Raw genomic sequence first — 22751 nt, 5'->3', positions numbered from 1 at the left:
ATTGATATTTATGCGGTAGAGGTAAATTTGATCACCTAAAGTCATCATAAAGACAGATCTAATTCAGTATGGAAATGAGGTCAAAATTGGTTTAAGTCACTTTGATCCCAAAAATATTTATCATACTAAAACAAATACTTTTAGGCTTTTGTCAGAACCGAACCACAAGCTAAATTCATAACGATCGATTCATAACTGCAACCTGTAAATCGATTATAAGAACCAACATTTCATGTTATTAAATAAATTTTGGGTCCCACAAATTTAATAACATCCTTAAAATACAGTTGTGTAGGGTAGGATTTTGATTAGGAAATTTAGTTTTATTAGATTTGTTGTTGGTATTTTAAATATTAATTTTAAATAATTTATCTCTAAATTGTGTTCAAAAATATTTCGTAAACCAACCTTCTTTTTGAATATCATCACAAATTGAACATCGAAAGCGACGGCATTTCAAACCCAAAACAAACGAATATGTGAGAAGGTAGATACGTATGTATGTATGTACGTCTTGTCTTTGGATGCAAATTCAGTAGAAGACTCCACCTCCTTCACAGTCGCGAGACGTGAGCTAACACGACAAATGCAACAAATCAGAAAAGACAGCGAAGCGAACATGAAAAACGAAAAGAAGAAAGAAAAACACGGTGACACAGCGAACCTCTTTTGCCAATGAAAACACACGAAGCTATGTGATGATCGACGACGAAGGCGACAGCAGCGATGTTTGCGATTCGACAACACTTGACTATAGATGTATATAATACATATTGAATACATAGATATGTATACATATTTATATACAGATCGTTCCCTCTTTTCCTTTATTCCTAATTGATTTCATGAGGTATAGATAAGTAAGGAAGAGAGGAGAAAAAAAAAACACTTACCCTTCTCTGATGCTGCGATAACATTTGATGTTGTTGTTGTGGTGGATGATGATGCTGCTGCTGTTGTTGTTGCATTTGAGATAGATGTTGTTGCAATTGTTGGACCTGTTGTTGTTGTAGTCGTGGATGTTGGTGTTGTTGTAAAGATGTTTGGCGAATTGCGGTTGCGGTAACCGGTGAATGGGCGGGTGTTAAAATCTGCTGATGTTGTTGTTGTTGCTGTTGGTGGGTTAGTGTTTGTTGGGGATGCATTGTTTTTAAATTCTGCTGTTGTTGTTGTTGCTGCTGCTGTTGTATGCTACATGGCAATCGATGTTGTGGTTGATGCTGCTGCTGTGGATGTAGATGTGATGATAGTTGTTGTTGTTGCTGTTGCTGTGCATGTTGAGCTTGCTGTTGATTGGCATAGAAATTCATTGATGGCAATGAAGAGATCGCTGTTGCTGGTGGTGTTGGAGAAATGTGAGGTGGTGTTTGTTGTTGTTGCTGTTGAGCATAATTATGATATTGTCGTTGTTGTTGTTGCTGCAAATATTGTTGCTGTTGCACTAATTGCGGCTGTTGTTGTTGGCATTGATTTTGTGTGCGTGTTGTATCTTGCACCCAATTACTAACACGCAAATGCTGTTGTTGATGATGCAACAACTGCTGCTGCTGTTGTTGCTGCTGCAACATATTATTATTGGCTAAGACATTTTGATTATTATTTGTATTTATATTGTTGTTGTTATTATTATTGCTGTTGTAATAATAACAACTTTTTAAATTATTGTTAATTGTATTTGTTGCATTGTTGTTGTTGTTGCTGTTGTTATGATTATTATTGGAATTATGCATTTTGGTTTTGGTTTTTTCATCAAATCAATCTGAAAATAGAGAAAAAAGAGAAAAAAAGATTTATAAAACAACACAACATTCGAAATCTTGATAGTGAATACTAAAAAATGAGGCTTTCTAACAAAAAATTGTTTCAAAATATCGCAACGACAAATTGCAAATTTTCAAATATATTCAATAAAAGTAACTATATTTCTGTTTAATATATGTCAGTATAGAAAAACAATTCTGTAATTCCAAATTAGACAATTTGGAATGGAAAATGTCTGTAACCAACATCAGTTATGGTGAAATAAAAATCCATATCTAAAAATTAGGTTCAGTTTTAGTGTCGCTGGTTTTGTACATTTAAGACTAAAATTATAAAATATTTTATATATTCGTGTGGCTCCAAATGTTAGTAACATAAGAAAACGTTGGTTCCAGACCCAAATTTTAGTATACCAGTCATATCTTGAATATCTAAATCGATCAAGCAATGTGTGTCTGTCCATCCATTATGAATTGCAATCAATGAACAGACCGCATTTATGAACCAAATTTGGCATGTACTGGTGATATAAACCAAAAGTTTTATTTTTGACAGTCTTCTTGGTCGAGAAATTGTACAGGGGGAAGGGGTTCTGTCCATCGACTAAGCAGAGTATTTCGCAGTATTTCGCGGGGCAAATATATAATTATATAATTATAATTATTTTGTTTTACATGCAACATCAACAGCTTTCCGGCTAATTCAAATCGTTTCGGTATTTGGAGAAGAATTTAAGGTCAATTTTGGACTTATTTAATATTTTGCATCAACATATGAGTATTTTTATATTCTTAAAAACATATTTTCAAACCAAACACAAAAAAAATCGTACGAGAGCCAATTCAGATAAAAACCGTGTCCAAATTTCCGAAAAAATGGGGTGTAGCGATGGGCAATCGTCTACGTGTAAGGTGAATCTTCTACATAATAAGATACCAAAAATATAAAATTATAGCCATTATGTTTGAAAAACATTACCAATCTCCACAAAATATCGAAATTTGAGAGATAACGTTATATGAGGGCTTACTTAAAAGAGGGATTAATACTGTTTATTTTTGATAGGAAGAGGAAATGCTTACTATCTTAATATGTTTACTAACGATTTCTGAACCAAGATTTGATAGGGAAAGGATGCAAGTGTATAAGGCAGGGATGATTGATATTTATTCTGATACCAATTCTATTGATGTAAGTGCCCGTATATCAGAATGTAAATATGTAAATATCGCGCAATTTTGCCAGGCCCGGGGTTTAACCAGGCACAGAAATTTAAAGCTCAGTGGTAGTTGTGTAAAGTATCATATGGTCGTTCACGTCCGATTACTGATTGGATCCTTAAAATTCATGAAAAATGATCCGGAATTTAATTGAAACATTATCTTTACTGATTTCTTCTTAACGTAGCCACCTCGCCAAGAAGAAAATTCTCACAGTTGGAAATCGAAAAAAAAAACAAATTGTAAAGTGGTTCATAGTCCTGCGGGGTAATAAGACCTCACATTTTCAAAAATATTATTGGATCAACAGTTACAATGAATTCATGATAATATGAGATATGATTGATGACTTGTTATGGTTGGCTACTTTCAACTAGATGACGTTAGGTGTCATACAAAAGGCGGTACGATAAAAATGTCTAGATCGTCGAACGGAAATCTGGATCACAACTGTTCACACACAGAGATCTTGTGATTTAACGTTTTGCGAATTCTTTCTGCGTGGCCTTGTGAAAGGTAAGGTCTACGCCAACAACCCAGCCAGTGATGCCAATTTAGCACTTTTCAAACTCGATTAGCACCAAAAAAATTGATGTAGAACTTTTTTAGCATTTTTATTTATTTATTTTTTTTTTGGAAAGTTAAAATTATTTAGATTTTACATTGACGCATTAAAATGTCCCTATGTTTCACGCTATGAGTTTGATTTCCCAATGTTAAAACCAGTGAGCGGAGCAGTATAGTCGTACGGGGCCGACCTTATGATACCCTACACAACTTCCACGAAAATCTAATTTTCTATGGTTCGATATTCTGAGCTTGGGCAATATTTAGCGATATTTGTACCCCATTGACCGACTAGACGTCTACAGATCCACTTCACCGTGGGTTTTGTTGTGATGTTCGGCTTTCAATAGTGGCCTATAAATCGACTTATAAAAAAACACAAAAAATTAAGTTTTCGGTTCGCTTCATCTAAATATTAGTAGTTGAGTTGTCCATGACCATACCTGGATCCTCATAGAAATTGTCAAAGCGATCCGCGATGTATTTCCGCCCTCTAGTGTGGTAATGCGTTACTGAATAATATATGAATACGAGTACCCACGACAATGCAATTGGTATCAATGTAAAGGTAAACCACTCCTCTTGGATATACTATCAACTTCTCGGATCTATGTCCTTCAGGAGTAAATATATACGCCATAGAATACAAATTTTGTCATTTTCCACACAAAAGTCTGGGTTCATTTGACCCGCTAAATATCGACCAATCTTTATCAATATATGCATGTTTATTCTTTGGCCCGATCCCCTTCTCCATGCAAAAATTCGCGGTGTTTGGGTCATAATTGCGATCTCTGGAGCGACCAGAAAAACCGACAAAAATAAAGTTTTTGGTCTATTTCATCCCCTAAATATTAACCGATCTTTTCCAAAAACAATGGGGGTCTTCATTAGCCAGAACCCATCCTACATGCAAAATTTCGTGAAGATTGGCGCATAACGGTGGCCTGTATCGTGTTTACAAAATATAATGGACGGACGGACACACATGTCTAGATCGACTCAGCTAGTCGAGATATGACGAAGGTGGGTCTAGGACCAATATTTCGCGGCGTTACAAACTTTTGGGCTGCACAAAGCTATAATACCCTGACAACATAGTTGTGTAGGGTATAAAAAGTGCCAGTACCCCTGTAAGCAAGTAAAAAATTCTCTCAAAATAGTCGGTACTTAATATGGTTACTATAGCATCGCCTGCTAGTACGTTGTCTATTTGGTAAAATGAAAACCCAAATTAAAAGGGCCTTCGTATGGGAGCGATGAAAAATCATGAACCTACTCGGAAACTTTCTGAAAAGGAGTTTTTAGTTAACAGTGAATCCTGAATGCCAAATTATATCCACTTCAGACTACCGAAAATTGGTCGCGTCCCACTTTATAATAAGGTTATGTCAAAAGATGGATCTACATCGAAAAATTTAAAAAAAAAAAACATATTTATAATTTACAGCCACTTCGGCGAAAAAAAGACAACTTTTTAGACACAAAATCTAGCATTTTTTATCAACAAAGTTTAGACACAAAAGGACTTCCTAAAATAATTCACCACATGAGGTTTTGAACCCATTGGGAGGGATTGGGAGGTACAAGGAGGAGTTGACCGATAATTCAATATTCAAACAATGCAAATGCATTTTTAAAATACTAGGTTATGCAAAGTTTGGTTCAATTCGGATACTCCGTTCGCATGATATAATAAAATTAAGTTTCATTCGAATTTGGTCCACTTTACGGGGGTGTTACCAGAAGGTGTGGAAGAAATATTATGATGTGCATAGGTTAATCGATTCGATTATCGTGTACACCTGCCAGCCAGACAGACTTGGGGTCTAAAACAGATATTTCGATGAAGCACATTTTTTCATAGCAATATTAGGCTGGAGAATGCTTTTGTAAAACAATCTAAATCATTTTTATTGAAAAATATTAGCATTCTCATTATTAAGCCAAAAATTAGGAATTAGCCCTCATACTTAAGGAAACATTAAAAAACCTCTCTTAAGTTCCGCACCAAACTTACTATGTTATTGTCAGTTGTGGTATATGCAATGGGTCTTTTATATGAGACCATCTTAAAACCATGGATTCATATCAAATATTTTCAGCATAGCTTCTCCCTAAATTCAGAATTCCAAATTACAGATACTCGGTGGCGATATGAGGCTAAAACATTCTAAATACCGAGTATTGGACGGGACCTTAATTGTGGAATATATGCCATTTTCTGCAATAATGGTTTTCACCCTCCAAAAAAGTGTAATGCCAACTTACAGGGAGAATATAAATAAAAGCTTCACAATACCGAATATTAGGACTATGGAAAAAAATTCCCTATATGGAAAATTATCTACAGAGTTATTTTTCGCACTCCAATCTGGAACTTGGAATATCAAAATCCAGCTAATTCGGCAAGGGCATGCGGCTAACCCCTGCAAAATACCGCAAAATGACGCTGGACTACTATTAGATGGCTTTGTTATTGAATTTTGTTTGCAGTGAACGTGGACTAAACACTGTATGAGTAGTAACAATGTATATACAAAATTTCAAATATTACGATATCCATCAGGACTTCAGTAAGACTTGTGTCGCCATCAAGCAAGGGCAACAGTGTTTCTCAAACTTTAAAAGGCTTTTTTTGAAACAATGTTTTACGATTTCATATTGACGCATTGTTGGAATTTTCTGAAAAAAAGTTTTTTTATTCACCCGGAATCCCGAATGCTAAGTTATAACCACTTAAAAGCACCGAACAGGACCAACATATAAAAATTCCGGCAAACATAAAATTTTATACCCTTCACCACACTATGGTACAGGGTATTATGTCTTTGTGCATATGTTTGTAACAGGCAAAAGAAAACGAGATAGACACTTGGTTCCTTTTGAGAATGAGCATAGAGTCACTTTTTAAGTGGATTTATGCATGCCCGTCCGTGCGACTGTCTGTCCATGTTAAATTGTAAACAAAGTACAAATCGCATTTTTGATTCGAATTGGATTAAATTTGGCAAAGCTCATTTATTTTGAGAAAAATCGATTCAGAACGATGTGTGTTAAATTTGGTAAAAATCGGTTCAAATTTAGATATAGCTCACATATAATTTTCGTTCGATTTAATGTAAATGGTGCAACAAATCCCCTATTAATCCTTCGATTTGCACGAAATTTGCGCATAGGGTAATGAATTAAGTCTTGAAAGGTGTGTATTAAATTTCGTGAAAATCGGTTCAGATTTAGACACCTGCCATATACATTTTCGTCCGATTTAATGTAAATGGTGCACCAAAGTCAAAGATTTTCACGAAATTTGGCATAGAATGGTATGTTTCGGAAAAATCGGTTCAGATTTCGATATAGTTCCCAAATATACATATATATTCAACCGATTTTGTATAAATGGTGCACCGTACAGAATTGAGTCCAGAATGATTGGTGGTGAGTTGCGAGAAAATCGGTTCAGATTTCGATATATGTAGCTCCCATATATGTTTTCGTCCGATTTAATGTAAATTGTGCACTAAACTCCCTATATATCCTTCGACCGATTTTGCATAAATGGTGAACCGATCTCCTAATATTTGTGCGATTGGCACGAAATTTAGCACAGCGTATCAAATTGAGACTTGAATGAGGTTATTGCGACTTGAATGAGGGTATTGTCTTCATATATGTATGCTAACCTCCAAAATCCCGCAATGTGAAATTACAGTTACTTTGGGGTAATGTGGTGCTGCCGTTAACCAGCTACCCCTAAATATGTACCTATATTCTACCCAGGGAGAATCCGAAATATAAATCCGAAAATTAGGTTAAAAAATGTCCCCAAACCCCAAAATCAAATATTGGGGTATGGTGCACCCAAAAAGGGCCGATATATTTAATTTCAAATACCAAATGTCCTAGGAGTAATGCAATATATGGGCAAATTTCCAAAACTCTGTTTTCATTATTGCGACCTCAATCGAACGGACATGGCTAAATTGACAAGGAATGGCCTTTAAGAATAAATGGGGTCTCTGATGAATATTTCATTATTACATATTAACAATTTTGTAATGTAATGGGGAATGTATGGCGGACAATGCCATACATTCCCCACTAATAAATAAATAAACAAACTGGGATTAAGCCTGACTATTTTGCAAAAACAAAATACAAATGGTATCCCAAATAACCCGCCAACACTACTGAAGTTGTAGACGAGGCACGGTCATACTGTTTGGTTTATTGCTTTAACTAGCAATGCCAACAACAACGTTATGTGCATTCATCACAAAGTGACGACACATAGCAGTGGGAAATGTATTGTAGTTGTCTGTAAATGCCTTGTTGACCACGAAGTCAGGCGCCAACGAAACGAACTTCTCATTGGGGTCGTATCGCTGGTAACGTAAGAACTTTGAATTGTCACAAGAGACATTTGGGTTTGAAAGGTTTTTTGTAAAGAAGCTATTAATAGCTTCTGGGGAGAATATCCCAACAAAAAACTAAGGGAACTGATGAGGATCAGTGGCGAGATCCGAAACTATAGTCTTCCCTGCCTTACCCCTCGGCGGACAATGCCATACATTCCCCACTAATAAATAGTTGTTTTTTATAAAAACAACAAACTGGGATTAAGCCTGACTATTTTGCAAAAACAAAATACAATTTTGTTCTTTTAATTTTTTAGCACTTTTTTCTGGCGCTTTTTTAGAATTTCTAGCATTTTTTTCAACAAAATCTAGCATTTTTTCTCAACAAAGTTTTGGCAACACTGGTTGTAATTAATATCAGAGCCAGTCATATACTTCTTTAATTACTTTAGATTTCAGATGTTCCAGTGGTCGGAAATCATGGGGGGTCCCCTTAAACGAGATACATTAATGATTTTTCCAGGAAAGTATAAAGGAGGAGAAGCATGTAGTGATTTGTTTTTATGCAAAACCCCCTTCCTTTTTGCGTTTAAAATAAATTCTGCGAAAGAATTACTAACAGTTCAATGTCGTGTGAGGGTGTGGCGGAAATTTCACTGTTAAATGAAATGAAATTTTTGAAGGTCGTTATCACTATTTCAATACAACATTGAGTACAAAAATCCCACTTACCAAAATTTGACAATGTTCACGTTTACATGTATCATCTAAATAAAAGGTAATATTTAATTGTTATTTACACTTAAAAAGGGTTCCTAACAAAGTCCACAACAAATCTATTTTTACTTCTTGCTAATTTTTCAAAAGCCATAATAAGGCCGAGCTACACACGTTTTTACCAATTCCGGTTAATATTAAAATAAAATGATCGCTACAAATAAACTTTTTGTTTGGTTTTCTTTTTCCGATGAGTAATCCCCCATCCGTCGGAATGACCACAATTGTGCGTGATGCGTATTTGAAATTATATTTTTGGGATTTCCACACACTTTGCTAAAATGGTCAAAGCTCGACCACAAAAAAAAAAAAAAATGTTAAAGCCAAAGCAAACAGTTAAACTAAAAATAAAATAAAATTAAATTTTTTATAGACCACAATTAGAAAAATGTCGATATTTGCAACTAAAATTCTTGGAATGAATGTTTGTGCAAAAATTCCAATGATAGTAGATCTTCAATGGCGTAGCTGGATATCCCTTCTTTCCATACAACCCTTACTAATTTCCTTCAAATGTTTGCAATTTTTCAAAAGACAACAAATTTAAAATTTTCTGAGTTGGTCCCACCCCTTTCTAAACTAGGTGACGTTTACGCCCCTGATGTCTCTGCAGGTAAATGAATATATAAAAAATCCGATTGTCAATTGTTGTCAGTAATTCGATCAAATGCAAATTATAACTTCATTAGTGAGATGTGAACTTATTTTCAATTAATTGACGATCACACCCCAAGCTGGCGATGGTGGTGGAGGTATTGATTTACGGCATTTTTTGTATTTTTTGTTATTAAATAGTTGCGGGGGTTAATTAACATTTTAGCTGCGACGACGACAACGACGACGCAGTAGATCTGGTGAAATGATATTTTTTTTTAAAAACGCTATCGGTTTATTAACACCAAATCAAATGGAAGGCATATCCACCGGCTGGCACGGATACCTAACACGTCGTATTTTTTATAGTAGTAAAAAAAGACAACAACTAAACAAAAATGATAAAATAAAAACAAAAATAATAATACTAATAAAAGTAAAAATTGTATATTCCACGGGCGGGAGGTGGTGGCGGAGAATACGATCGACATTGTCGTAGTCGCAGCTTTGTGTCCGCCGTTTTTGTGGTTTTGAAATTTGCATTTAAATTTTCTTGTTATTGTTGTTTTCATTTGTTTTGTTTTCTTTTTTGTGTTTTTTATATAAAAATAGTTTGTCAAAAATTATGAGTCACTCATAAAAATGTGCGTAGACAACAAATGGTTCAGTCACTTGGTCTTCTGCCGCTGCTGTCGTCGTCGTGTTTTTGTGTTTCACATTACGCAGATGTACGCGTCTGAATGTGCAAATTTTTATTTGCCCCCAAAAAAGATATTCCACACATTTAGTTCGTTAATGACTCAAAAAGAGTTTTTTTTTCAAAATATAAAACTATGAACATCATTTTAGCAACAACAATAAATTAGTTTCAAAATTGAATGCAAAAAAGAAATATATGTATGCGCAGGTTTGTATTTTACATACATAGAATGCTATATATGAGAAGGAATGATTAGTTTTTCAAAAATATTTGGAAATTATACAATTTTGGACACTTTGTAGAACAGGTAAAAGAAGATGCGAATATATGTATGAACTTTGTTATAAAAAACTAACGGAACCGAAATCTACTTAAAACTAAAATCGTTAAAAATAAGATTGATAAAATTTAACCAATTCGGACTTAAAAATACAAAAAATCGCACGGTTATTATACATTTGTTAGTATGGGACATACTCTAAAAAGGTGGCATACGAGAAATAAAATTGTTCCATGTTTTAAAACAACATACTGATATATTTATTATAACTGACGACTATCAGACTGATGTTTAATGAGTATATCGAAGTATTGTGAACGGAATCCTGTATTATATATAAGTGATAAAAATGTGTCTTCTTAATATAAAAACCATTGAGGAACGTAGTAAAGTCGAACTGGGCCGAATATATGATACCCTTCACCACTTTATGTATATTGTACAAATGTATTAATACAATTACGTGTCAATGTTCCCTCAAAGGTATATACTCATGTCTTTCTGAAACATATGATATATTTAATTTTATTCGGGCAAATGTAGAGTCGTCTGCGTACGGTGGGACAAATTTATGGAAAACGATTTTTAACAAAATTCATAGTCGCTATTCGGTACGTCGCACTGTTAAAAATTTAATTTCAATCAGAGACCTGCTTGAAATACGTATGGAAGCTGCATCTGCATCAATTTCAACAAAATGCAATAATGTCATCAACATTTCAATTTGATACGTTGTGGAAAATTTCGTGTTAATCGGACAAATATTAAAATCGGATGAATATTTATGTATATGTGGGAACTATATCGAAATCTGAACCGATTTTCCCGAAACTTACCACACATGATTCTAGTCTTAATTCAGTACGCTATGTCAAATTTCGTGCAAATCCAAGGATATATAAGGACCTTGGTGCCCAATTTACATGAAATCGGACGAAAATATATATCGAAAGTTAGCACACATCGCTCTATACTAAATTCTGTGTGCTATGCCAAATTTCGTGTAAATTGAAAGATATTTAGGGACTTTGTTGCACCACTTACCTTAAATTGGACGAAAATATATATCTAAATCTAAACCAATTTACACGAAACTTAACACACATCACTCTAGACTTAATTTAGAAGGGTATGTCAAATTTCCTGTAAATCGAAAGATATATAGGTACTTTGGTGCACCATTTACCTTAAATCGGACGAAAATAGATATGTGAGCTATATCTAAATCTGAACAGATTTTTCCCAATTTCAATAGGGTTCGTCCTTGGGCTAAATAAATGGGCTATGTCAAATTTCACCCAATTGGAATCTAAAAAGCGACAAATTTGTTTACAAATTAATGTGGACAGACTGACGGACATGCATAAATCGACTTAAAAAGTGATTCTATGCATATTCTCAAAAGGAACCATGTGTCTATCTCTTTTCCTTTTGCCTGTTACAAACATATGCACAAAGACATAATACCCTGTACCACAGTGTGGTGAAAGATAAAAAGAGGTTAGTTTTGAAAATTCTTTACTAAATTTAGTTTTAATTGTATATATGGCTAGAATCTTGAAATTTTATATGGAATACATGTATGTGTATGAAAAGTACTATATAGTACTAAATTTTGTACCATTTGCATTTAGTTGAGCGTATAGCGATGGAATTCTGAAAATAGGAATTAGGATTACTATTAGAGTACAGGATTGCGGAAGCTTTAATAATCGTACTTATGTGTACGAAAAGTACTAAATCTGGAGTCTTCAAAATGGGAATTAAAAATGACTGTTGGAGAGTAGGATTGAGGTAGTTTATGAAATTCGTACTTTGTGGTACAAAAAGTACTACAATTAATTAAATTAGTACAATTTAGTAAATTGGGTGAACGGATAAAGTGATAATCTGAAATTTGGAATAATGGTTGCTGTTGAAATGTAGAGTTGAGATATGAAATTATAGTAGGGGAGACTGGGGCACCTTCGGCACTTTTTTTTTAGAGCTCTATATCTCAGGACTTATTCAACATATATGACAACTTTATGGCTGATTATTGTCCTCTGACACTTAATTATAAAAAATAGTACCAAAAAGATATAAAAAAATAGTATTAGTTAAAAAATTTTACAGTTTTGTAAAAAAAGTCAAATTCGCCGAATGTGCCCCAACCCGGGGTAGCTTCGGCATTTGATGGGGCACATTCGGCACCATAGTTATAGCCGGGTAATTGTCATCGCTTTCAGTCTGGTTGAAATTCTGATCCTATAAAGGCACTATTTGGTTTTAATACGCGACACAATGTTTGAATTTTAGGGCTATATTTTCTAGCGGCGGACGTTGAAATCTCAAAGTCGCACACACCATCAGAAATAGGGGTTTTCTATCGCATTTTCGTTAATACAAGCACGTTTAGTCTTATATATGTAATTTCGAACCATATTAAAGGATTATTTTTAAAGCCAAACTCAAAAACATTTTAAGGAAATAATATTGCACTATCTGTATATGGCCGAATGTGCCCCACTTTAAGATGCCGAATGTACCCCGAATGTACTTTTTATAGTTTTTTTCATTTTTTTCGATCAGTTTTGTAAAAACATTATATTTTTAAATATTTCTATAATATTACACATCGTAGTTAACAACTTTTATATAATATTGTCTTAAAAATTTCAAAAGTTTAATCACGAAATACTTACGAAGTGGAATTGAAATATTACAGAAACATCTATAAAAATACAAAAACCCATGTATCTAAAAAAGCTTATTAGCTAGAAATTTCAAACTTTGTGTCAGTTATTTATTTCGATACTCGATACCTATATATCGAAACTAGTGATGTACGGTGAGAGCTTCATATCGAAAACGCGAATGCCGAAGGTGCCCCGATGCCGAAGGTGCCCCAGTCTCCCCTACTTATGTGTACTAAATTTGATACAATTTAAATTTCAATGAACAGATAAAGACGGAAAACATAAATTTGAAATTAAAATTGCAGGAGGAAGGCAGTATTGTAATTTCGTACTTATGGATACGAAAATTACTAAATATGGTAATTTTTTCTGTGAACGGGAATCCTAAAATTAGATACTAAAATGATACTAAAATTAGTGCAATTTATATTTGGTACAATTTAGAACGGATAGAAGTGGAAAACTTATATTTGGAATTAAAACTATAGTTAGAATATAGGAATAATAATTAGAATACGAAAAGTACTACAATTTGAATCTAAGTGAAGGGAAATGGTTGAGATATTTAAATTATTAGAACTTACGTCTACGAAAAGTAATAAATTGTACTAAATTTGGTACAATTTGGATGTTGGTGATTAAAATTACTTAAAAACGGTGATAACTTTTATAGGAGGGCTTTGCATCAATATATCAACACAGAACAGTTTTGCCGTTTAAGAAAACAAAGTAGCCAATTGCAGGCGTTGGTATCACAATATGGGGACAATGACAAAAGATGGACCTATATTGACAATTTTCGGCGAATAAGTTTGTTTATCCATCAAGAGCCATATTACAGCCACCTCTTTATATGAAATTGGCGTGACTATTGGTGGAAGTCACTCTTCTATACAATACATTATTAGAAACTTCCAATCCACTGGTTCTATTTTGCCCAAAGAGTGTAACCTCGAAGGGAGTAACCGATTTCATCCAAACGTTGCACATCGTAATATTTCTTCCAAACTTCGTCCAAGTTCGAAGATGCGGAATATTGGACCACTCCTTCTGGTATCTCCCTCACAAAATGATCAAAATTGTGCTAAATTTTAATTTTAGAATGCCATGCGAACGGACTATCCGATTTGAAGCAAACTTAGTACAGCCTATTATCTTTACCAAGCCTAGATCATGTTTGAAGATGGGACTCATCGGCAGAGATGGTCCGTCAGAAACAGTGGCGTAAATGACATACATTTTCGACGTATATTACATACGTCAGAAACGTCGGAAACCCACCCAAAACCATTAGGTTTTTGACAAAATACCTATTTTTTTGTCTTTATTTACTTTGTAATTGAAGCCAAATTACAATTTAATGGCCAATTTATGTATAATTACAAAGAATCCACCTTATATCATAGCTACTCTAAAACAAATTCTTATAAATATAATATAATAAATATTTTAAACATGTTTAAATCTGCATTACATCATGACTACTCAAATATTCAAATATCAAATTTCCATTAATGAATTTGGAAATTACGTATGCTTTACTGAAATCCATAAAAAATTTCAAAAATATTTTCTCCAAAAGGTTAGAATTTTATATTAGTTCTAGTAAGAAACAGATATATATATAAATAGTATGTATTTTTGAAAATAACGGTATATGGTAATAATATTTTAATAAATGACGTTTTTTACATTTATTACATTTTATACAGGTATATGACGTTTTCGACGTTTACACCTTTTTGACAGTCGAAAACCTAAAAATTCGTCATACGGACCATCCCTGCTCATCGGTCCACCCCTTCTGGTACCTCCCCCACAAAATGTTCAATAGTTAAAAATCCAATATCAGGCAAAGGGAATATTCGATTTGAACCAAGTTTTGTACAACCTACTATCTTTACCAAACTCAGATTAGGTCCGGATATTGGATATGGCGGGCATTTAAATTTTAATAAAATATTCATTATCAAAAAACTCATAAAAATCGTATTCGAAGGTGGGAATTATTGGTCCTCTCCTTCTGGTACATCCCCCAAAAGGATATTTTGAAAATGTGAATACAATGCGAACAGAGTATCCGATTTTGTAAAAACTCTACACGTCGTAATATCATGGACAAACTTTCTTTGAAATCAAAAGTTGAATTTATAGATCCCCTACAAAGGCTCAATATTTGTGAAACTGTGTAAATATAATATAACGATTTTTTAAATATCCTCCTAGTGTTAAAGAAAAACAAATATGAGAATGTTTTTATATAAAATTTTAACGTGGTATGTTTTTTACTACAACTATATAAGTCCAAGAACGTGGCCTATCGGTCCACTTTTTCTCGTTCCTCCACCAAAACGATTTAAAACATGTACATCTGATATGAAACTAATTGAGTATCCGAATTTATCCAAATCGTATTACCGAGCCCACATAAAGTGCCTTATGATTCCACTTCTTCTGGTAACTGATCCACAAATGGTCAACATTTTGATTAACAAAATCGAATTTATATATTCCAGATGCAACGAAAGCAGAATCTGATATAGTCTAATTTTTGCATTTGTACTAAACATAGCCAATGTTGGAAAAATCTGGAAGTGTGAAAAGCCCTGTTGTGCGCTTTAGAATGTCAAGAAAGTTTATAGAAATAATCCTAAGATTTTAATGTTGTGTTTTTAGTGAAATGCTTCAGTCTTTTCAATTTACTACCCTTTAGGTCGATTAGTTCGAAAAGTGTAATTGTCCATGAATTAGGTTCGAAGGATTGCAAAAACTGTGCAGTTGCATAGGAAATGTCCTAACGTGGCGTTGTATTCCCCATACGCTCGACATCAGCTGCTTTCCTCGCACCCAATCTTGTGTAAATGTGCCTGCAGGCTGACATGACCCGTGAGAATACCTCTCAGTATGCTTTTTTTTGTTAAGTGAAGTTTGAATTATTAAAAAAAATACATCTCAATATAAAATTTCACATTTGACGATTAATTTAAAATTAATTTTATTAATTTATAATTTTTATTAATTTTTTCAAACCTCTAGAAATGGCTTTGACCGATTTTAGAAGTTTGCAAAGCAAAAAAATATCAGCTTACTTGATTTGTTGTTGTTGTTGATTTATTTGGCACTTTTGTTGGTTTAATAACATCACATCAATTGCATTATTTATTTAACGCCCACACAATGTTGTTGTTGTCGTTGTTGATTTTATTTGGCAGATGATGGTTGGTTGGCTGATGCAGCTTGGAAATTTTGAGGGCATTCATTAAAATTTTATATATTTTTTCACACTCTCTTGTTGTACACCAACACTTTTACAAAATTTTTGTACTTCGTTTTTTTCTCTTTAAATTAAAAACAAAATAATATTTAATTACGGTGTGTGTATATGTGTGTGCAACTTTGGATATATAATTTTACACTGTTGTAAATTATTTTTATTATTATTAATTATAACAATTTAATCATTAGCTCGAATTGCATCCCGAAAAAATACACATAAAAATAGAGGGGTTAATGACTTCGAAGCAAAAGGCTATTCAACTCAACTCGGGATTGTAATTTTTCATTTTCAACTCCACGGTTTTTTTTTTCGTCAGTTGATTAATTGCCATGCAAAAAAAAAAAAGGCAGGGCAAGTTAAACTAGAAGGGTGGAAAATGAACACTGAGAAAAGGATCATTAAAAAAGGACACGGAATAATTTATGCCAAATTGCGTTGCAAATTTTTCAAGGGGTTGTGTGGGTGGTATGGCGTTTTGTAACACGAAGTTGGAAGCCAATTGGAAAAAATTGAATATCATCACATCACTCACTCACTATTGCATTATAATGATGCACACGTACATACGTACACCCCCACTTACTCTCTTTTTTATTTGCACACTCTCCGTTTTTGTTATTGTTGTGGTTTTCTCAACTGATCATCATCTTCACTTAATTCCCATTCACTTCGTACACTTTAATTATCAATGGCCGATCAATTCGTCAACAAAAGGCGACGGCGCGCAATTTTTCATTCTTTGTTTTATTTTCTTCTTCTTTTTTTCTGTTTTGGCTAAAAGTCGTTGTCGTTTTCGCGATTGGCATCAATGGCGGCAACGATCACGGCGTCGGCGTTGGACAGTTTTGTCACTGATCGTTCGTGGTGTTCGGCGTGTGTGTATTTTTTACTTCCTTACGTTAGCAAAGCCCGCAACATATTAAAATACGAAATGTAAACCGAAATTTGATAAACCTTTTTTTCGCCAGTCGGTCGGCAAATGGCTCGTTCGCGACACACACAAAACAATCGGTCGGTCGGTTGGTTGCCTGCCTGCCTGCCTGCCTGCACGTGTGTCCGTAGTATTTCTGTTGTTGTTCTTTGTTGTTGTATGTTATGGCTGGCTGGCTTAGTGTTGTGTGAGCTCCCGGCTGTGTGAAGTAAGAAGTTAACTAAACGAAGGAGCGCGCAAAAACAAAAACAAACTTAACACCGCGACAAAAATTTAAACAGTCATTGGACATGCAGAGGCCTGCCTAAGGCTGCATTTGACCAGTTAGGCAGGCAGGCTGGCAGTTAACAGGACAGTAATCAATGAGAAGTAGTAAAGAGTCGAGAACTGTTGACTGACTTCACCTACCAAGAGAAAACACAAAAGCCCCGTTTGTTGTTGTTCCCGCTGCTGTTGATCTATGCAACTCCAAGTTCTGTTTTGTTTACATTCTAGCCCAACTGTTTGCCTGGCCTGCCTGCTGCCCGTTTGTTGTCATTGCTTCGGACACGATCTCCTATTTGTTTTTATATATTTTTGTTGTTCGTTAATCGTCGTGTAAAATGTTGGTAAACAAAATGTTGATTACCACAACCAAAGTGAGTGAGCAATGAGTTGACTGGTTGACTGGCTGTTAAGCGCTCACGCCGCCGATAATTCACCCAAAAAATTATGCAAACTTGAAAACAAATATCACCAAATAGCCAATAACAAAAACAACAACAACAATCGCATTAAGCGATAACTTTGGCTGCTGTTCATTCAGTTCCATTTACTTTTTTTTTGGTTTTGGTTTGTTGACAATGTTAAATGTTGCATGTGGCAGCAGCAATACTCATTGCCACATTTAAGTTTGTTGTGGTGGACCTATTTATAAGAACCTTTTTTTTAAATGAATAATACATAATTATAAGGCAAAGTGTTTTCAAACGGAATACATGTATGGAAAAATGGGTATTATTTAATTGAGAACTGGGATGGTCTGTGTGACAAATTTTTAGGTTTTCGACTGTCAACAAGTTGTAAAAGTCGAAAATGTCAAACACCGGTATAAAATGTACTAAATATAGTAAACATCATTTATTTCAATATTTTCAACAGATCGGAGCCCTTCAATACCGAACGAGGATTCAGACAAGGTGACAGTTTGTCGTGTGATCTTTTTAACATCCTGCTGGAAAAGGTCATACGAGACGTAAAGGTGAACAGAAATGGCACTCTGTACACCAAACAACGCATGTTACTCGCCTACGCCTATGACACCGATATAATGGTTCGAGAGAAAAATACTCCGAAAGATCTACGGCCCGATCTGCGTCGACGGTGAATGAACCACGAGCTTTACAATTTATACGCGGACATCAACATAGTCAGTCGTATTGAGCTGCAGCGACTACGATGTCTAGGCCATGTTGTGCGGATGAATGAAAATGCCCCAGCTCAAAAAGCATATAAAAACGAGCCTACTGATGGTTCCTGTAGAAGGGGAAGGCCACGAATTAGATGGAAAGACCAAGTTGAAAACAACATCATGGAACGTGGTCTTCCAAATGGGTGGACTTGCGCACAAGACCGACGCGCTTGGAAACCTTTTTTTATGCTCGGTTTATGGAACAACCGTTCTGTAACAAGCCAGCTAAGTAAGTAAGTAATATTTTTTCAAGATTATGTAATATTTTTCTGATTATTTCTTAATGGTCCTGACAACAAATCCTAAAACCAAGAATAAAATTTAGAAATTTGGCATGAGTTTCATTAAATCATATGTAGTTTCTATATTGAAAATAATTCTTATGTCTAAAACCTGATGGTTTTGCATGAGTTTCCGACTTCAGGGTGTTAAAAATGGAAGTGAACAAAGAGAAAATTCGCACATTTTACAGTTTTTTCTTCGACAAAGGCGAAAATGCAAGCCAAGCGACTAAACCTGTGAATGTTTCTGGTTCCGATACTGTAACAGCCTATTATGTGCAATTTTGGTTTCGTAGATTCCGTTAAAGACGCACCTCGTACGGATATGACGGTCGTCGAAAATTTCGATTGGCATGTTAACAGTCATAACATCGCCCAGGAGCCAGTAACTTAGGGAGCTTGATGGGGAAGTTTTATTGCATCCGCCATACAGTCCGGACTTGGCACCAAGCGATTATCATACTTTTCTTGCATTGCAAAATTTCTATAATGACAAAAAATTGATATCTAGGGAGGATTTTGAAAATCGACTACTAGAGTTTTTTTTTTTTTTTTTTTTTTGCAAATAGAGAGCAGGACTTCTACGAGGGAGGCATAATAAAGATGCCTTTAAAATGGCAACAAATCATACAACAAATCGGTGCATATTAGGCCCAAACCGGACATGCCGAAGCATTTTAAATAAAGTCATATAGTTCATATAAAAATAATGGATTTTATGGTTGAGAAACCTTTGATGTCTCGAGGGAAAACATCAATTATTCAGACCTGTGGCTATATTCCAATATAAAATGATTACTGACGAAATTCTTAAAAAATGCGGACTTAGACCTAATAGTCATATTTGTCGGAAAATTTCTAATAAATTAATTAGAAAGTTCAGTTGTCAAACATTGTATCAATTTGTAGAATTCATTTCGCTTCTTATGAGATTTATTAATTTTATATGTTAACCCTATTTGGAAGATGTATTAGATGGAGAAGTATTAAGAATGTTAAAAATATTGACTGGGAGTTCGCTAATGGTTTTATATTATAGACTATGCTTTAGTTGGGATCCATATAAGTTCCACCACATTTTAAGTATTTTGAAGGCCCTAGCGCTATTTTACAAGTCATGTCAACTCAACATCATGACTCTGATTCAAAGCCGACATTGTAAATAACTCCATATTTTCAACGTTGTAATTTGGAATAAGGGTTCAATTGGCAGTTCCGATTCATAAAGGGTAAAATTCCTCCTCGAAAAATGTGCCATGGAAACAAGTAAAAAAGTATCAGTCGGTGTTACCGACAGATATATACCCTCAGCCAATGGTTTACGGATGTCTATGGAATTACTGTCGAATGCCGAGGAGGAGTATTTTTTATTAACCTAATAATTTTTCATAATTGTGACAGTTTGTGGGCGAGATACCAAAGATGTTGCACTTATAAAGCCGATAGTTGCAATCTTCAATCTTTATTTATTATTAGAAAGGCTAGGACAGACGGATCCCATCTTCGGATTTGATCCATGTTTGGTAAAAGTATTAAGATTTGCAACGGAATTGAATCTAATCGGAAATTCCATTCGCTTGGCATAGGATTAGCAATTTTTTGAGGAGGTACCTGAAGGTGTGAACCGATGGTCTGATCTTCAGACTTGATCTAGGTTTGATAAAAACGTTACAATGTGCAATGTTTGGACTGAATTTTCATATTGCGTTCGCTACTGAGATTTACAAATGTTCAAAATTGTGATCCTTTGTGGGGGAGGTATCAGAAGTGGTGGGCCGAGAGTCGGACCTTCCAACTTTACACCGGTATGTATGACAACATTTTGCAAAGTATGCCTTAAATCGGACGCTCAGTTCGCTTGATATTATAAAATGTATTTTCAGTACAATTTTGACTATTTTGTGGGCGAAGTACCAGAAGGAGTGGACCAATTTTCCCCATCTTCGAATTTATTTGAGTTTTAAAGAAATATTACAATGTGCACAGTATGGATCAAATCGGACATATCAATCGTCTAATATTGGATTTATAAATATTGAAGATGTTGACCATCTGTGGGTTATTTACCAGAAGGATTGGTCCAATTGGCTCCATCTACGTGCTTGATCTAAGCTTGGTAATGATAATAGGTTGTACAAAGCTTGATTTCGATCGCACATCTCTTACGCCTAATAATGGATTTATCATGAGTCCCATCTTTGGACTTTATCTAGACTTTGTAAAGGTAATAGGTTGTACAAAGTAACGTTCAAATCGGATATCCCGTCCGGGGGAGGTACCATAAAGAGGAGACCGATATTCCCCATCATCGAACTTGAACTAAGTTTGGAAGAAATATTACAATGTGCAAGATTTCGTGCGAACCAGGCGGCCAGGTGGACGGACATGCATAAAATCAAAATTGTCTGAAACCGTATCAAAGTGTATAGAAGGTATAATGAATTAAAATTTTTAGATCTAAATTTATCATTTTCATGACTTTTTCAGGTAACCTACTAAACTTTTTAGGATATATATTTTTCATGTGAAATGTCAATCCTTGAGCTGCTTTCTTATTTTATTATTTATTTTTTTAATACTGCATAGTTTTGCCAAAGGTCAGTCTTTTTATAACCACTTCGTTTGATAGATGTGATTCTCTATGCCAAATTACAGCCACTTCGGTAGGAAAATGCGTCTAAACCCTCAAAATAAGAAAATAATACGTTAAATACAAATGAGCTATTTCTACCATTTCTTGTCTTGGCCAGGAAATTGTTTTTACTTACTTCGAACAATAACAAATGTAATATAAACTTAATACATTGGTCAATTTGACCAATGTATTATTATGATCGATAAATACCTAACCATAAATCATTATACTGGGCCAGATTGCCTCCCTGTGCACCATAATTACTCGACAAAATTATTGCATTACATGTAAATAATATGCCGACTATTGATATCAATAATAAACATTTTATTTTCCTAATAATATCTCTGTTTTTTCGCTTTAATACGATTTTGAATCCTTCATTTCCAATTAGATTCCCTCCTTTCCCTTGATTTAAAACACTGTGCCAACTGGTCATTAATATTATTATTATGATTATTTTTGTGCATTCACACTCAATAACAACAATAACTCCTCGCCAAAAGGAACTGTAACAATAGGAATACTATTAACAGCAGCAGCAACAACAACACTCACACACTACACCAATAATAGCAACGAATGCAAACGCAAATGAGCATTTTAACGACGACGTTAAACAGCGAATAATTTGTTGTCGCCGCTGTCGTTATTACACGATCGTTGTTGTCGCCATAAAATACTATGCCGCGACCAATTTATTGTTGCTGCGCATTTGCATTGTATTGGTCTGTTTGGCATTGCAGTGTGATGGTGTTGCCGTTGTTAGTGGCTTCATTCACACTGGTCCGACGGCAGACGCACAATTGTTAATTTGGTGTTGATGCATTATTGCCTGACTGACCAGCCAGCCACTGGCTAGCTGGGATGAGATGGCTGGTCTAACTTAATTTGTTTTGTTTTTGTTCAGACATTTATTGTCGCCATATACAACAGAAAGAAAAAATAATAACAAAAAGTAATGCAGCGAATTCGGCTGCTGCCATCACCCGCTATACTCATTACCACAACCATTGTTGTTGATGGCAGCAACAGAGAGAAAGAGCGCGACAACGTCGTTTAATTTAGTTTAACACCATCGTCGGCGACGACTGACCGTGCCGATCAGTTGTAGACAAATTTGAATATCAGTCGACGTCAGCGCCACAACGAATGTGTGCTGAAGATAGCAGTGCTGTTAACGTTGACGTTAACAGCTGCTAATGCTGTTATTGTGCACTATTGTGAATGATAGATAAATAG

At 34.7% G+C, this 22751-nt stretch overlaps 1 protein-coding gene across 1 annotated transcript; it reads right to left on the bottom strand.

The window, feature by feature from the left end:
* Positions 1 to 691: 691 nt before the first annotated feature.
* Positions 692 to 22287, bottom strand: LOC133337381 (general transcriptional corepressor trfA-like). The gene is made up of 3 exons (XM_061545611.1): positions 22204 to 22287; positions 1056 to 1538; positions 692 to 751 (listed from the first exon to the last, which is right to left on the bottom strand). The coding sequence occupies exons 1-3, from the start codon at positions 22285 to 22287 to the stop codon at positions 692 to 694; spliced, it is 627 nt and encodes a 208-aa protein (XP_061401595.1).
* Positions 22288 to 22751: the final 464 nt, after the last annotated feature.

The sequence above is a fragment of the Musca vetustissima genome, unplaced genomic scaffold, assembly GCF_032173495.1.
Source record: "Musca vetustissima isolate MV318-11 ecotype Yass unplaced genomic scaffold, APGP_CSIRO_Mvet_v1 utg9380, whole genome shotgun sequence".
Taxonomy (NCBI): Eukaryota; Metazoa; Arthropoda; class Insecta; order Diptera; family Muscidae; genus Musca; species Musca vetustissima.
Note: the sequence above shows the minus strand (reverse complement) of the source record. Positions and strands in the feature narration are given on the sequence as shown.

Coding starts and splice junctions, on each gene's coding strand:
- LOC133337381 (XM_061545611.1), bottom strand. CDS start 22,287: ATGAAGCCACTAACAACGGCAACACCATCACACTGCAATGCCAAACAG. Junction 1,539..22,203: donor TGCGCAGCAACAATAAATTG/GTCGCGGCATAG, acceptor CAGCAGCAGCAG/TTGTTGCATCATCAACAACA. Junction 752..1,055: donor ATTCACCGGTTACCGCAACC/GCAATTCGCCAA, acceptor ATACATCTATAG/TCAAGTGTTGTCGAATCGCA.